Genomic DNA, 18,164 nt, shown 5'->3' with positions numbered 1-18,164 from the left:
CATTAAATATTACATATTACTTATTCCATAAAGTCTCCTTATGGTAAAATATATATATATATATATATATATATATATAAACAGTTTTTAAAAACCTCTGCCTTTCAGTACTTGGGTAATGATACAGTAACATTTTCATCAATGTGGCAAATTTGACCACAAAATTGACCATATGTTTAAGTACACTACAGTGTATTATTTAGATAGCCTATTACATAAATATTAAAATGGCTATACAAAGAACTTGCAAATAGTCTGAGAAATGCTTACTTTATGCTAAATAAAATGAGAACAAGATTAAAAAATGTATATCATAATATTAACATAAGTGTGTAAAACAAAATTAAAAAACTGTAGGAAAAAAAGAATAGAAAAACATACACTAATATGATACTGAATTTTTACTGACTAGTGAGACTAAAGTTTAGTAAGCTACATTTCTTTCTAATTTTCATCATTTTCCGAAGTTTCCATAGAAAACAGGGCTTATTTTTGTAACTGAGCAAAAGTATAATAAGATTTACTTTAAAAAATTAAAAATGGAGTTAGAGTGAACCTACCAAAAAAGAGATGGAAACAAGGGATCTCTCTTCATTTCCCTTCATTTGTTTTCTAGGGGAATCTGTATTAATAGCAAAACAGTACCCAGTGTGCACGTGTGTGTGTGTGTGTGTGTGTGTGTGTGTGTGTTATATACATAGATAGATAGATAGATAGGTAGATAGATAGATAGATAGATAGATAGATAGATAGATAGATAGATGTGGGGAAGGATATAGGATTATAAATGTGAGTTGAGTAAAAATTGTATTGACCTCATGATTTTTAAGCTATTTTCCAGAATCAACCAGCTTGTTCTTATCCTGTAAGTGGCACACTATATATCTCTATTGAAAAAACGCATTCATCTCTTCCTCTGAAAAACAGGAGATTATCTCTCAGTTCCCTCAACCATGAGGATAAATGTCTAAAGAAATTGAGCTGCTTGAATGTTCATATCCATTATAACAACTTGTACTGGGCAGAGGAGTTACTGTACCTGACATTACCCAGAGAATAAAATAAGCATGCTTTTTCACTAAAATGAAGAGTTCAACTCATTTGATAAGTCAACTGTGCTATCTCTGCAAAAATAAACCTTTTCACAGTCTTTCTTAAAAAGAAAAAAATCACACAATGCTATAATACCCAGCAGACTTTCCATTCAATTAGCCATTAATAGAAATACTAAAAAGAGGTGCTTGAGAGAAGAAACTAAAGCTCAAAATTTGATATGGCCAATCATACATGACATTTGGGATTAAGTTCTGCCTTTTAGAGTACTCATTCATTGAAGTACATGTTTTATTCAAAATAGATCTAATAAAAAATGTGACTAAGAGTATGCTAGCCATATGAGCCATATGGTGAACACGCTGGATTCTGATACCTAATTAAAATAGGAGTAGCTTAGCCTTAACATACTCCTGGAAACTGTCCTTACTATGAAAAAATCAGTGACTTACAGATTCTTTCATGGCAAGAGACTTGATCAGTCACAAGATCAGACTCGAGCCAGTTTCAAAAAACTCTTGGCTGGAGAAACTTAAGTAAAGTATTAAAAACAACAACTCCTCTAAGGAATCTAGTACTCTTAATCAGACATATATGTTTAATTTGCATTTTAATTCTCAGAGATGCTCTGCCTTTGTAGCATCAACTCCGATTAGAACAGAGAGATGGGGGAAGGCTATGCTGTAAATCCCAGCAGTTTCTAAATCTCACCTTTCCAAATGGTCACTCCGCATCAAGGTTGAGGAACACTGGCAGGGTAAGGAGGTGGAGCTGGATGCATAGTTGTTTGTGTGGTACCTGATCTGTGAACAGACAGAGGATTTCACAGGACACTTCCTTGAGTATTTTTAAAGAAAAGCAAAACCAAAACCTGCATATCAAGGTCACATTGGCTATGATCAATAAGGATGTTTTAGATATTACCTTCCTAGGACCATCTCATTTCTACTTCCGTGCTTTGACTCACACTTATTTCCTCCTACACTTACACATCAAATTCCACTTGTGGGCAGAGACCATGTCTGATATGACTGGGGAAGTTATCACAGCACTTGTTAAATGCTGAATAAGAACTCATTGACCTCAAGTAATTGGTGAAGGGAAATCTAATTCAACCACCCTCCAGCTGATTATTTTTTGTGATTTCCCATTGCTCTGGGATAAAGACTAGAATTCTTAACATGACATCAAAGGCTGTTTTATCTGGCCTCGGGATGCAATTTCAGCCTCTTTTCAAACTTTTTGCCTTTTGATCTTACGCTTTCAGGCTACACCAGCCATCTTCGAACATTATGAACAGTGTCATTCTCCTTTATACCTCAGGGCCTTTGTACTTGCACTTTCTTCTGCCTGCAGTATGCTTTCATTTCTTCATCACCTGGCTAACTTCTACTCATCTGATAGATCTCAACTTAGGGAATCACTTTGTTGGAGAACATCCTGTTGACTAGGACTTGTCCCCCACTATATGACATCTACTATTTTTTCTTTCAGGAACTCATGTTGTATGAAACGTATAGTTATGTGTGTAATTATTTATTGAATATGTGTTATTGTACCTAAGCTATAAGCTTCATGAGAGCAGGAACCGTGCCTGGTTTTGCTTACCACTGAGTCTCCAGCAGCTACCACGGTGCCTGGCACAGAAATCATGGTGGATAAGCATTTGTGGCCTGAGTGGACACTGCTGCACAGCCAGTCCTGAGGCCCATCCCTCAACAGCATTCTCCATATTACACATCTCCTAAATTCATTGGATGTCACAGCCGAAAAACGATTCCTTTTTTTATAGATTTCTCAGTAATTGTCTTATAAGAAAAAGACAGAATAAAATGACTTCATCATAAAAATTTGTTACAAGAGAAAGGAGAAAGAAATAAAATCCAGTGTTTCTTCAGTCTTTTTTAATTGGCTTTCTAAAGTTTTTTTTTTTTCTCAAAAGTTTAATTAAGATTATCTTAAACAGCGCGGCCATCTTAAGTGGCATGGCATTATACAAGCTGTCCAGACAGACATATAGTTTTCCAATCCTTAACTGTGTTAAGCAAATGGATGATTTCCGTTTTAGGTAGGCAGTGCTGTGTGAAGAATCATAAAATGCCATGTTTTCTTTGCAGCAAAAATTACACTTTGACTGATACCTATTCCACAGCAAACAGAAAAAGTTTAGTGGCAATTTGCACAGAAATTTTATGGTTCTGGAAGAGTGGTCAGACTTGGAGGAGAAAGGAGAACAGGTTTTTGGGGATTTTTAAAATTTTTTTTCTGCAAGACTTTCAAAGCCCCCTTTGTACTCCTATGTGAGAAGATTCTCCAACTGCTAAAGAACGATCTGGTTATTATAAGTTCTCACCTTAGCTGACCACTAGGTTCCTCTTCCTGCTATTATGCTGCTTGGTTCTTATTTAGAGGCCTGCTTTAACAAAGGAAATGCCCTTGGGCTTGCATTATTTGTTGGCTAAACTTTAGAAGCAGACTACAGCTGTAGGAATTTCGATATCACATACCTGTACAATGTCAAATAGTGGGAGATTAAAAAAAAAAAACCTGAAAGAAGAGGTACTGCAAGGTAGTTTGTCAAAAGCCAAGAGTTCTGAAGCACATGTTTCCCTAGTGGCACTGTCTGTGGAGCACAGAGGATTTTTAGGGCTGTGAAACTAATCTATGATTCCATAATAGTGGACATGTCATTATACATTTTTCCAAACCCATGGAATGTACAACAGCAAGAGTGAACCCTAATGTAAACTATGGACTTTGGGTAATAATGTGGTGTCATTGTAGATTCATCAATTGCAACAAACATACCACTCTGGTAGGGGAAATTGATAATGGAGGAGGCTACGCATATGTGGGGACAGAGGGTCTGTGAAAAATCTCTGTACTTCTCAATTCTGCTATGGACTGCTCCAAAAAATAAATTCCATTTTAAAAAATTATTGTATATTGGAGATTACATATGATTTGATCTACTAATAGCCTTGTTACTACTGTTTCTGACCCAAGTTTTCCTTCTCTTTAACATGTCCTTCATATTGTTTCCAAGGCAAATCTTGGCAAATCATAAATATCTATGAAAGTTTCCCATTTCTAAAAGATAAAGACTACCATATGTCAGGTGATGCCAAGCCCCTTTGCTTTTAATTTCATTTCATGCTTAAACCTTTAATACACTGATCTTCATTCACACCAAATATGGCGTGTCCTGAAATCATAAGGATGAGCAGGTGCTGATGAGCCTCTCTTAGACATATCAGCTCTTGTAGCCATAAAGATTTTCCTTTATGCTCCCTAGGATCTTCCCGCCTGAAATAAATCTTGTTCTTCTTTCAACTAAACTTGGAGCTCTGTTGTGTTCTTCCCAAATTGCCAAGTATATAAGATATCCAATCTTCCAGCAAAGTTTACCCTCCCTCTGGATGTGAGAGCCCAAAGATTTCAATTTAGACAGCTTTATTTACTAAGCTGTGTTACAGGATATTTTAAAATAATTCAGTTAAGGTGGTGCAGGCTATTTAATTGTGTATTTGGAGGGAGGGTCGGTGTTGATCTTCCAATTTGAATTTAACTCTTGGGCCAAATTATTTTCCTATGGCAATTCTGAAAGATGATTGATGTGTGAATGGGGACGTCACAGACACCAAATGGAGACTCCAGAAACATAGCTCATTTGTTTGGCCTTCTGCTATTGCTCGTTTGTGAACCCTGTGGCCATTTTTGGTTTAGCTGACCATGCCTGATGCCTGCATTCACAGAGCCATGCTGCCTCTGTGGGCTGAACACTATGCTAGTTTGTCTACGAGATTCCTTCCAAAATGACCCAGCTGTACCACAGGGTTATAGCTACTTTCCATCATGTCGTTAATAGTTATTTCTGCTCACCCACACCAGCTCACTAATTTATCCGCATCCACTGCTTGATCCTGAATAACTGAGGACTATGATGGTCTGTGCTGTCACCTTCAGAATTTTGAGGCCAGATTTGTAACATGGCATAAAGCTAGCTAGATTTTGAAGGAAAAAGAGAAAACTATCCTAGAATTCCCTCTCTTCACCTCTGATTACTTGAGTCCCTGTTACAGGTCATCCCACTCCCATAGCTATCCCCTCCCTCTTCCAACTTCCTGACCACTGGCTCCTTTCCATCCACTTTCAGATATGTGGAGGCTTCCCTTGTCTTGGGAAACCAATACACACAAACACCTGTGCTTGACTGTCTCGACTCCTTCCTACAATTGCGGTTGAATGTTTTGCCTTCCTTTAACACCAGATTCTTTAAGTGACATGCAGTCTCAGTTGCTCCTAATTCCTCTCCTTTTAGCTCCCTCCTAAACAACTGACCAGAATTAGAAGGTCCTCTCCCTTTGTCAGAAACTGTTCAAACACTTTACAAATAATAATTCATTTAATTATTTGTAATTGGTACTCTTATCATCTTCACTTGAGATATGCAGAAACTGAGGCATAGATAGGTAAACTAACTTGCCTAAGGTCACCTCCAGATGAGTGGCAGAGTGTGAATTCAAATGCCAGCAGTCTAGTTCCAGAACACATGTCCTAACCACACTCTACTGCCTCACTCCCTCCAAATTCTATAATTGGTTTTCATTCCTGTGCTAATAAAACTAGTCTCTTAGAAACTTTTGGTATATGCTCTCATCTTTGATTGTAGTACTTAGGCTAGATATACCTGTATTGCATATTAAGTTCTAGTATTTACAAACCTCCCCCCTCTTTTTATGCAAGTATAATTAAACTTCATTAAGCTGGAATGAACACATTATTCTGGTAAGGGTAGAACTAAATTTTATATTGTTCATGACATAAAATAGGGTTAATTGGTCAAATTAATAAGCAAAACATGTAAAGTAGTAGGAGCAGCATTTGACCTACTCAAGGGGGAAAATATAGATAATTTTAGAAATGCAAATCCAGGCTTCTGATATCAGAGGAGTCTTTCCTGATCCGGATAATAATATGTATAATGCACTTCTTGATTCCTGTCTTGCAGGAGTGTGTACTCTAGTTGGGAAGCAATTGAAATAACAAGAAATAATAGAAAATGGCACATAGTCACACTCCAGAGCATAGGATGGTGATGTTCACCATCATTTACTTTGTTAGAATTTGCAGAGTATATTCTGAGCACTGGCAAGTTCTTCTTAGGCACCATGCCAGCTGCCACCAAGAGGATAGTGATCCCTGTGGGCATAAACAAAACTGCACATTTTAAAGCTAAAAGGAGTCTTGGAGATGATGTAATCTAACTCTCTTATTTACAGATGAGGATATGAAGCCACATTTTTTTACAGTCACAAAGCTAGCTTGCAGCAAAGTCCTATCTGGAATCTAGCTTCCCCTTTCTGCTCTATCACTAGGCCCAATAATATATTTGTAGATTTAATCCACGCATAAATACCCTAAAACATACCTTATTCAGCAAATGCTTGTTTCTTAAAAAAATAAAAGTGTGGATAACTGAGCAGGGTTAAAAAACTAAAACATGTGAGCTAGCCAATTATATTACTCAGTGAGCCCCACAAGAGCAGAGATTTTCACATTTCTGTTTGTTGATGGACCCTCAGTGAGTAAACCAGAGTCAGCCACAACGTGGTTTAATTACTATGTGGTGTTTGAATGAATGATTTCTTCTACATGTTTTTATATACAATGTCTATAAGTGAGTAGATATTATTTCTATTTTATAGGTGAAAAAAAAATTAAAGCTGAGTGAAGTTGACTTGCTCAAATTTAGACCTAGAACCAGAACTAGAAACCAGGCTTTTGGTGCCTAATTCATGATTTAGTTGTAAAAAGATTGCTTTCATAAAAAAATTAATTAGTTATTCTGTACAGAGAATACAGACAGATTTGTCACTTCAGCAGAATTCTGAGGAAATGGGTACAGCTGACACGTTATCTACTGTCATTATTTACTTGCTGGTCTTTTGGGTGTGAGCCATCATTTCTAGTCCGGGGCCTGCTATATCACACTAACAACAAAAATAAACGGTTTCCCCTTCTTACTTTTCAAAGTTTCCTTCCTTTCTTATCTTTCCTCTCAGAATTCAAACTGTCTAGAGAAACAAAGTGGGTAGGCCAGGGACCGTCCTTCCAATGAATGTTCTCACACCCCTTCATGAGACTCTGATCAACTCAAATTATATTAAAAGACTCTAATGCCTTACAACTGTCTCCTCAATTTAATTTCATCTTTTGGAATTTTTACAGCCTCACTATCCAAAGAGATTTTACAGTTACTTGGCTTTGTAACTTCTAGCACTGCTTTCTGAATCTTCATCTTTTAAGGGGGTTCTATGTTTTTCTCTTTCTAAAACATCAAAATATATTCTTAAGATAATAGACCTTAAATGCAGTTATACTGGTCTCTTTACAATAGTACAGATTGTGGAAGTCTTAAGAATTCAGAGAAAGGGGAAATATAAAAGTAATTGAGGGGAGTTGAGGTTTCATAAGGAGGTGCAGAGCATGAAAAGAAGAACTGGAAGGGAGGCGGGGAAGTCTTGAACAAAGACAGGACTGAATGAGCAAGAGTGGAAGGCAGCAAGCAAATACAGCTGGTTATTGTGGATGTTTCACTTTTGGACTAAGATTGGATAGGGCTGGATGGCAATTGGAGAAATAGAACTGTTACCACTTTCAAATAAGTGGGGACTTTGACATAGTTTGGGGGGAATGATAGCCAAAAACCCTAGGCAGGAAGAAGGGTAAATTAGAACATATTGTCCAGCTGGAATCCTGGATCCACCAGTTATTAGCTGCATGACCTTGGGCAAGTTACTGCAACTTGCTGGGCCTCAGTTCCTTCTTGGTGGAATGGGAATAAAGGTTGTAACTACCCCTATAAGATTGTTGGCGGGATTAAAGAGTTAATGCAGGCCGCCCATTATGTCTGTAATCCCAGTGCTTTGGGAGACCTAGGCAGGAGGATTCCTGGAGCCCAGGAATTTGAGGGAGCCCAGGAATACGAGCCATGATTGCACCAATGCACTCCAGCTTGAGTGACAGATCAAGACCCTGACTCTTAAATTTTTAAAAAAGGGGTTAATGTATATAAAGCACTTAGAACAGAATCTGATGCAATGACACAAAGTAAGCACTCAGAAGATATTATCTATTCCTATTTCAGCCATAATGGACAGGCCATTTATTATGCTAGCCTCACCTACAGGTTCTTGTAAGGGAAATTCCCTGGCCCACAACTTCTGAAGGGGCAACTACAGGTCATCTATTTTGTGCAAAGATTCTGTATATTTTAGGCATACCTGATTGGACAAGGTGTGCAAGCTCAAGCCATAGGTTAGCCACTGACCTATGACTTTGCCAGTCAAGGAACAGTGACCTTAAAAGAGACTTCCTTTCTTGAGAATGTCAAGAAAATGAGGAAGATTAGTATCAGGAACAGAGCCATGAGGAAGAAGATGATTAAGCTAAGGAATTATATTGACAATACAGAGAAAGAATAGGCAACTGTTAATAGAAACATAATTATGACAAGTAGAAAATAACTGGGTCCAATAATGGTGGACAATAGGCAAGAGATTCCATTTACTCCAGTTGTTGATTTTTGGGATGTTAATCTACTCTCCAATTCCAGCCTACACACTCCAAGCCATAATGTTTTCTTTTTCTTTCTCCTTTTTTTCTTTTCTTTTCTTTCTCTCTCTCTTTCTTTCTTTCTTTCAGACAGTCTATCTCTGTCACCTAGGCTGGAGTGCAGTGGCACAATCACAGCTCATTACAACCTGACATCCTGGGCTCTCCCACCTCAGCCTTCCAAGTAGCTGGGACTACAGGCATGCATCACCACACCCTGCTAATGTTTTTATTTTTTGTAGAGATAGGATCTCACTATGTTGTTTAGGCTGGTCTCTAACTCCTGAGCTCAAGTGATCCTCCCACCTTAACCTCCCAAAGTGTTGGGATTACAGGCATGAGCCACTGTGCATGGCCCATAATGCTGTTTCTATTACAATAAACCTCCTCTTGCTTAAGCTAACATAAGTGGTGATCTATTTCCTATGGCCCAAAGAACGTAAATAACCAACCAATGCAAACACCTTAGATGATGAGTTTGGGTATCCGACCCTTGCTTTAGTGATCCCTGGTACCCATCAGTCAATTGACTCATGGCCCTCCAGTGCACCCTCCATGCTGCCCCCACAGTTATCCTCATTCAGAATGGGCTCCCATTCTTTTTGACATATGCACAAACTAATTTTCTTTCAAGGGCAAGTTCAAATTCCACTTTCTCCATGAATACCTGGGGACTATACTAGACAGAGGTGGATCCAGGTTTTGTGGCAGCTGAAGAGTATAAAACTTTCTTTAATAAAATGAATATAAAACTATGTCCCTAGGAAAAGGCCTGTGCAAGTGAGAGACTTTGAAACTTCAGCTTCATTCACTTCCCTGTACATCTACTTCTGATACCAGGTTAAGAGGGACTTTTTCTCCATGAAATTATTCTACCAGGTATATTTTACAATAGTGTGTGTAATCACACAGACCTGCTCCATAAATAAGCTCAGTCTTACACCTGCTGCCTCCCACTTTGGGAATATCGTTTGTGATTGGACTGCAGTATTCCACCCCCCTGGGCTGTTGGGAAGAAATTCCTGATGTCTGACAGATCTACTGTCAGATTTGGGAGGGAAAACATCGATCAGTATATGACACTACTCCTGCTCATCCAGCCTCTAGCATATGCCACCTAATATTGGCAGCTAAGCCATTCTCCACACAATTGTTTCTAAAGACAGCCTGCTCATTACACACATATATACACAGACATCCCAACATATATGTTTTGTAAAATTGCTTCTTATTTTTCTATTATCCTTAAAATAAAGACAAACAACTATTTCATGGGCCACAAGTCTCCTGTCATGTTTCCACCATCATTCCTCTCTGTCTCCGACTCCATGTTAGCAGAGCTAAAAAATTTACTGTCCATTTGTGGACATCTATGCAAGGGAGCAGTCAATAAACATTAGGAGTAGTTAACTCTGCTTTTTAAATTCCACTGTTTTTTCACTTCCTCCTTCCCCATTCACCCTTGGCTCAGTTGAAGGTCTCAGTAAAGACTCATAAAGAGGTGATTGATTTGTTAATTGGCTTAATTTAATCATTGCACAGTGTAAACATATATCAACACATCACAACATACCCCATAAATACAGAACATATACAGTGATTATTTGTCAATTAAAAATAAAATAAATCACAAATTTCTAAAAAGAGGCTAAACAACTAAGTGAATAAGGAGCTTTATGAGGGTGAAGCTTTGAAGAATAAAAAAAGGAGGCTCCCCAGACTGATTAGAAGCACAGTAGAGACAGGACAGCCACCTAGAGAAACAGATCAGAGACAGCCTGAAGGGACCTGTGGAAATGCAAAACCATAGCCCAGAGAGAGACCTGTCAGGTGACGGCCAGAACCTAATGACTCCCTGGAATCATCAGAGTGCTCGAGAGGGACTGCATTTCATGAAGTCACCCAGGATGTGCTTGAGTTTTTTTAATTAATCTGAAAAAAAAAAAAAACCAGAACTTTCTATGGCTAGAATTGGGGATATTTGGAAACATCCAGAGTCAGTTATTGAATCTCAGTACCACTTGATTATCAGTTCCATTGAGGCAGGGTTCAAATCTACCTTGTTTCTGCTCTATGCCCACATATCACAGTGCCTCTCCCATAGTACGATCTCATTAAATATTTAGTGAATGAATGGATAATATTTTCAACAAGACTCAAGCTCTTTGAAATCAGAGACCGTATCATAAATGTTTTGTAACTCTAAAGAACCCAGCACAATGCCTGACACTGAGTGACACTAGTTATGATTTGCTGTCTGATTTAGAAGGCTCTTTATATGTCAAAGGGAGATATTTTTTCTTTAAGCCTGGTGATAACCACGCACACCTGGTCAAATTCACATCCTGCCTTATCTTTTATGTGCTCCCAGCTCTGTAAAGGTAAAATAAGCAAAAGGAAGAACAATTATTGGTATCAAAAATACAGTAATCTACAGACAAACCCTTCCCTGAACTATCTTTGTCACTTCCTGATTCATTGAATTTGGTCAGTTCATTCCACAAGTAGAGCCTCCTGGCTCTCAGAACCATGAGGAAACAGCCATATCCCTGGAAGTAGACTTTAACCAGAGGCTGCTTCCTGAAAGGTCCTAGTCCCCAGGGATTTATTGCCATGGAAAGCCTGAACTGGCCGGAGGACGAACTGTACACATAATCATTGGGTTGAGTATAGAAAATGTTGTTACTAGATAAAGAGTTCTGTATGGTTTAGCTGTTGTGACTATCTGCTATGTTGCTAATCAATATAAATAGTAACATTATTAAAGTTCATTAAGGCTGGGTGTGGTGGCTTATGCCTGTAATCCCGGCACTTTGGGAGGCCAATATATGTGAATTACCTGAGGTCAGGGGTTTGAGACCAGCCTGACCAACGTGGTGAAACCCTGTCTCTACTAAAAATACAAAAATTACCCGAGTGTGGTGGCACACACCTGTAATCCCAGCTACTTGGAAGGCTGAGGCACAAGAATCGCTTGAACCAGAGAGATGGAGATTGCAGTGAGCCAAGATCATACCACTGCACTCCAGCCTAGGCAATAGACTGAGACTCTGCCTTAAAAAAAAAAAAATTCATTAAATTAACAAAATTATTCTAACTATTCAAAATTGCTCTACTAATAAAACAATAAGGGTAACTATGCAAAGCCAAGGTGGGAGGATCACTTGAGGCCAGGAATTTGAGACCAGCCTGGGCAACACAGCAAGATCTGTCCCTACCAAAAAAAAAAAATGTTTTAAATTAGTCAGGTATGCTGGTGTGAGCCTATAGTCCCAGCTACTCAGGAGGCTGAGGTGGGAGGATGAGAGGAGCCCCTGTGCCCAGGAGTTAGAAGATGCAGTGAACTATGATTGTACCACTGCACTCCAGCCTGAGCAACACTGTGAGACCCTGTCCCTAGAAATAAAATTAAAAAAAATTTTTAAGTCAATGAGGAAAGCCCAAGAACTCACCTCTTAGTTAATAATTTAAAGGAAAAAAATAAGAAAAAGATGTATTTTTCAAAGACAGTTAAGAATAAAGTTACACAATTCAGAAAAATTAAAGAGATATTTTAGTGAAACAACAAAAATGCTCTCTAAATCTTCAAAAACTTCCTAATACATTTTCTTGAATTGGTGATAATATTGTCTTCCATCCCCTCCCCACTCTCATGGAAACCCTTCCATCACGATAGCCCTTGGGAAATGGGAGAGCTAATGCCAACTTCAGCAGCAGGAGGAAACCTTTGCAAGGAAGAGCCTTTGCAGACGAAATCCTTCTCGTGCTGGAAGAGGAGACAGCATAGAAAGAGGAGTAGGAGATAACATCCTTACTTCTCCATTACAATGGCCTCAGAGTCAAAATCCAGAAGCAGGAGAAAGAACAGAAACATTACAGAGAAAGAAGAAATGGTCACAAGCTGTTTAGTACACAGACTCATGAGGTGTCACCGCATGCATGTGTGGACATGAAGGAGAAAGCCAATTATGATTCCCTGACTCTCCTCCAGCCTCCCTGAAGTCTCCCTGGGGCTTATGGAAGGCAGTGGAAAGCTGAACACCATAGAGACTGCCATGAAGTTGCTATTGTTGGAGGCCGAAAGAGTGAGGGTCGCGATCAACTCAGTGTACCACTGGAGGCTATATGAGTAAACAGCACACTGTTTCTCATAAATGCAGAATGTTGGCAAACTGACAAACTGTGTATGCCACCCAGAAGGACTGCAGGAGGGCAGTCACAATCCAGGCACTAGTGTTTCTTGTGATTAGGCAAATCTGAAGCCTGTTAGTAATAACGTGAACCTGTGATCAATTAAGCAGCTGACCAGTCATTACCTCCTCCTCCCTGCTCTTTCTACCCAATAAATACAAAGGGCTGCCTTTGCTCGCTAGAAGCAGGGAGCTCTCTTCTTCCCCTGGACCCTTCCTTAAAATAGTTACTTTTGTCTTAAGTTTTCATTTCTATGTTTGTCACTTTGTTCAGTCTTTTAATGACGGTCTCAGGCAGTAACAGTAGTGATGGTCTCAAGTAGTAGCAGTGGCAGTCTGTCACAGCTATGATTAGGGCTAAGATGACATTGTCAGAGGCATTTGAACCAGAGCAACTCTGAAATCTACTGGGCTGCATTCCCAGACGGTTAGGCATTCTAAGTCACAGGATGAGATAGGAGATCAGTGCAAGATACAGGTCATAAAGATCTTGCTGTTAAAACAGCTTACAGTAAAGAAGCTGGCCAAAACCCACCAAAACCAAGATGGCGACGAGAGTGATCTCAGGTCATCCTCACTGCTACCCTCCCACCAGCACCATCACAGTTTACAAATGCCACGGCAACAACAGGAAGTTACCCTATATGGTCTAAAAAGGGGAGACACGAATACTCAGCCCCTTGTTTAGCATATCATCAAGAAATAACCATAAAAATGGGCCACAAGCAACTCTCGGGGCTGCTCTTTCTATGGATTAGCCATTTTTTATTCCTTTACTTTCTCAATAAACTTGCTTTCACTTTACTCTGTAGACTCACCCTGAAGTCTTTCTTGCCTGAGATCCAAGAACCGTCTTTTGAGATCTGGATCGTGACCCCTTTCCTGTAACGCCATGGCAGAGACAGCAGTTCCTATGAGGGGACGAGCCTAAGGCAATGGACTGGAGGAAGGAAGTGGCTGTGCCTCAAGGGTCTTCTGTGCCACTGAGATGACAGTGGGGTCAAGTCAAGGAAGCAGGACCACAAGGCTAGAACATGTTGACGAAACTGTTCCCAGGTTTCACCAGCACTGAAATCGATGGTGGATGCCAGGCAAGACAACAATTGATTCTGGGGATTTCAGGAGGACTCAAAGGGCAGGATCAGGACCTGCTTTTGACAAGCTACCTCCCTTCACTTACCTGCGTTATCACAAGGGTATGTGAGCTTTCTCCTTTATACCAAGATGCCATCTTGGCTGAGGGAAGGGCGTGCTGGGAGAAACCATGAAAGACAACATTTGCCTCAAAGAGACTGAATTAACCCAAAATGAGAAAATAATGGATTGATAAAATATCTTCAACTGCAAAATCAAGAACCCATCTCCTACTCTTCTACCTCCTGGCTCCTGCTCCAGCCAGCAAAGACCAAACATCTGTGAGAGTTTTGTTCTATCTAGAAAAATTTTAAACAGATATCTTTAAGCACCTAAAATTGTATTAATTTTACAAAATATTTACTGTAATTGTATTACAGCCTAGTTGTACACTATATAATTTTCACCCTGGCCATTAGCAAAAACAGAGACTCTAAGAGCCAAACAGATATCAATGGCCTTAAACAAATATGGTTATGGTTCTCCCATTTTTAAATCTGTAAATATGATCCTTTTCTTTTCCAGTTTGATGTATTATAAAGGTGACCAGGAAGGAAACGGAAACCATGTCAAATAAAAACAGGCCATTCTAATTCCACACAAGTTAAGAATATATGTCTAAAGACAAATTAAGTCTGACAAAACGTGTAAGTTATGTTTTGTTGTATAATCAGTAATAGGAGTCAATCAAGGGTCTCATTGCAATTTTATCTACAGTTTTTTACAAGGTAAATTACAAGAAATATAGCTCAGATAAAAAGAAAATATTAAATGCACTCTTCTAGTATATTACCACATCAATAGTTGAGGAGGATTAAATAAGATTAAAGACTATCATAAATATGGTAATTGCACTAAGTAGTTCCATGATAAATCAATCCTTATTCTCCAAGTAAGAGCTGATTTGATTGATCTCTATGCACTTCAGTGTTCTGGAGGATTTCCTAGTCCCTGAAGCTGCAGGTGTGTTCACCGTCTGGGGCAAAACACTTAACACAGCTGAGAAGTGATTTGTTCCCTGTGGTCCCAGCTGTGCATAGGCATAACCACAATCACCCAATACAATCAAATTAAATCACAGCTAGTGTGACACTGCCCTAAGAATAACGATTGGATACTAGCAGAAGCTGTCAAGGGTCTTTTATACATCCGATAAACAAATTTAACTGAGTAGTGAAGGTCAATTCAATTTAGCACTCATTGATTACATATCTTTCATGTGTAAGACACTGTGCTAGGCATTAAAAGAAAACTTTCACTCCTCACCAATAAAAATGTTTTATTGTTAAACAGCTCTCATTATGTAGTGTAAATTGTATGTAGTTAGTGATTATGAAGCGTCTAAATTCACAATGCATTCTCATTTCTCTCAGTGATAGGAGTATCAAAATAAAAATGACTAAAGCCCCATTAGTCACAATATGACCATTTGGAATCTGGATCTTACATAAAAGTGTTTAAAAACTCAGTTGTTTAATTTTAAATATGAAGTAATACAGCAAATTACTTATCATTCAGCTTCTCTTATTCTTAATAATGTAGTAACTGTGATCTTCAAGCAAAACCTTGATAAATTCTTTCACATAAAATAACCCATAGGAAGTTTTAAAAGTCATGCGATAAGGGTACATAAAATAAGGAACCATTCTTGGACTATGGCAGAGGCTTCCAATTGCTTCCTAGCTTCCACTCTCCTCTCTTTCTACCAGAGCCCTGATTATGAGGTGGGTACCAACTAAAACACTGCATTTCCAGACTCTCTCCCAGTTGGCTGTGGCAACATGACCAAATTCCAGCCAATTATTTGTGAGCAGAAGTGATGAGACTTCTACAAAGTCTCCTTAAAGGAAAGAGGCACACCCTTCTTTATTTATTCCTTCCTCCTTCCTGCTGACCAGAAGGCAAAATAATGGCTGGAGCTCAAGCAGCTATACTGGATTATGAGGATGTGCACTAAGAATGACAGCTAGAAATAGCTCCGATCTCTGATAACCAGGAAGTAGCCAGATCAGCCCTGGACTATCTACATCCAGAATTTATATAAGTAGGAAAGAGATACCCATCTGTGTTCTTTTAATCATTGTTTTATTTATTTATTTATTTTTTCTGAAGCTGACCAAAACCTAACATAGTGATAAAGTCATCCCATCAGCCAGAATAAATTCTGAGCAGTTATCAAGAGAAAACTTAAAGTAATGTGAAGAGAAGCCACGCTTATAAGGAAACCAAGAACTTTCATTATAGCTAGCCTAAAATGAAGTTAATTACCTAAAATGTTCTGTCACCAAGGCTTTGGGAGTTAACATGAGGAGGCTGGTTTTATTGTGTATCATGCCCAGAAGTTCCATGATAATTTCAAATTGTTTGCATGTAATTTCCCCCCCAAAACTTGTACAATATTTTGACATTCTTAAAGAGGAGAGGTGACACAGTATCATACTACTGTGTAATAAAAATCTGCTCTGCCCTTATACTGGGTTTACAATACAGATAGTGGCACTGGAAAGAACTCAGAACTGAAATCAGAATGCTTGAAGCTTAAGACACTACAGACCTGGAAAGTTGCTTAAATTTTATAAAGCTTGGTTTTCTTATCTATAATATAAGGATAATGATAACAGCAGCTCCATTTTCTACACAAGGAAGTTCGAATAATCAAATAAAATAAATGTATGTCAAAGTGTTATTGTTGTTACTAAAATCATTTTGGTGCTCACTTACGTTTCACTGGGAGAGGCACTCTGTTTTCAGTTTTCTGGAATAAGTACCTTTTAAAAGGGACTCTTTTTTGCTTGCATTATCTTATTTTCTCTACCTTCTCACTTTTATGGTTCTGCAGAACAATTTTATTTTTATGACGTCTGAATTTTCATGAGCTACATGTATGCAAATATTTTTAGCTAAAAGAATATTATTGAGAATTTGTATTTGGCTAACTCATAACTGCTTATTTTGAAACTAGCTGAGAAGCACTTGGACTGAGACTGAAAATAAAAATAAATTTATTAACAAATTATAGAAGGCTGTGCAGTTAGAATGTGTCACTTACTGATTGAAATCCAAGTGCTATATGCAGTAAAATTTCTTCAACCCAGAATCAAGCATCCAGACATTTCACATAGCAGCATTTACTTTGATAGCATTGATCAATTACCAATGGTAGTAAAAATGCCCCTGTACTTACAAAATATTGAAGTGCCTTCTGAATTATCAAAAACATATTACCAGTCAATGGAACCTACACACACACACACACACACACACGCATATATATTTTCTTTTTTTGTTGTTTTGTTTTGTTTCTTTTTTTTTAATTTATTATTATTATACTTTAGGTTTTAGGGTACATGTGCGCAATGTGCAGGTTAGTTACATATGTATACATGTGCCATACTGGTGCACTGCACCCACTAACTCGTCATCTAGCATTAGGTATATCTCCCAATGCCATCCCTCCCCCCTCTCCCCACCCCACAACAGTCCCCAGAGTGTGATGATCCCCTTCCTGTGTCCATGTGTTCTCATTGTTCAATTCCCACCTATGAGTGAGAATATGCAGTGTTTGGTTTTTTGTTCTTGTGATAGTTTACTGGGAATGATGATTTCTAATTTCATCCATGTCCCTACAAAGGACATGAACTCTTCATTTTTTATGGCTGCATAGTATTCCATGGTGTATATGTGCCACATTTTCTTAATCCAGTCTATCATTGTTGGACATTTGGCTTGGTTCCAAGTCTTTGCTATTGTGAATAATGCCACAATAAACATACGTGTGCATGTGTCTTTATAGCAGCATGATTTATAGTCCTTTGGGTATATACCCAGTAATGGGATGGCTGGGTCAAATGGTATTTCTAGTTCTAGATCCCTGAGGAATCGCCACACTGACTTCCACAAGGGTTGAACTAGTTTACAGTCCCACCAACAGTGTAAAAGTGTTCCTATTTCTCCACATCCTCTCCAGCACCTGTTGTTTCCTGACTTTTTAATGATCGCCATTCTAACGGGTGTGAGATGGTATCTCATTGTGGTTTTGGTTTCTCTGATGACCAGTGATGGTGAGCATTTTTTCATGTGTTTTTTGGCTGCATAAATGTCCTTTTGAGAAGTGTCTGTTCATGTCCTTCACCCACTTTTTGATGGGGTTGTTTGTTTTTTTCTTGTAAA

At 38.6% G+C, this 18,164-nt stretch overlaps 1 protein-coding gene across 6 annotated transcripts in view; it reads right to left on the bottom strand.

Moving 5' to 3' along the window:
* Positions 1–18,164, bottom strand: part of PTGER3 (prostaglandin E receptor 3) — a 200,671-nt gene that overhangs the window by 120,235 nt on the left and 62,272 nt on the right. For 3 of the 6 annotated variants that reach the window (XM_054482798.1, XM_054482814.2, XM_054482787.2), the window contains exon 3: positions 1,765–1,856. The exons of the other annotated variants lie outside the window; for them this stretch is intronic. In XM_054482798.1, coding sequence (XP_054338773.1) covers positions 1,765–1,856 — 92 coding nt within the window. The remainder of the gene's footprint in view (positions 1–1,764; positions 1,857–18,164) is intronic. 6 annotated transcript variants of the gene reach the window in all.

The sequence above is a fragment of the Pongo pygmaeus genome, chromosome 1 (assembly GCF_028885625.2).
Source record: "Pongo pygmaeus isolate AG05252 chromosome 1, NHGRI_mPonPyg2-v2.0_pri, whole genome shotgun sequence".
Taxonomy (NCBI): Eukaryota; Metazoa; Chordata; class Mammalia; order Primates; family Hominidae; genus Pongo; species Pongo pygmaeus.
This window is presented reverse-complemented; position numbering and strand designations above follow the sequence as displayed.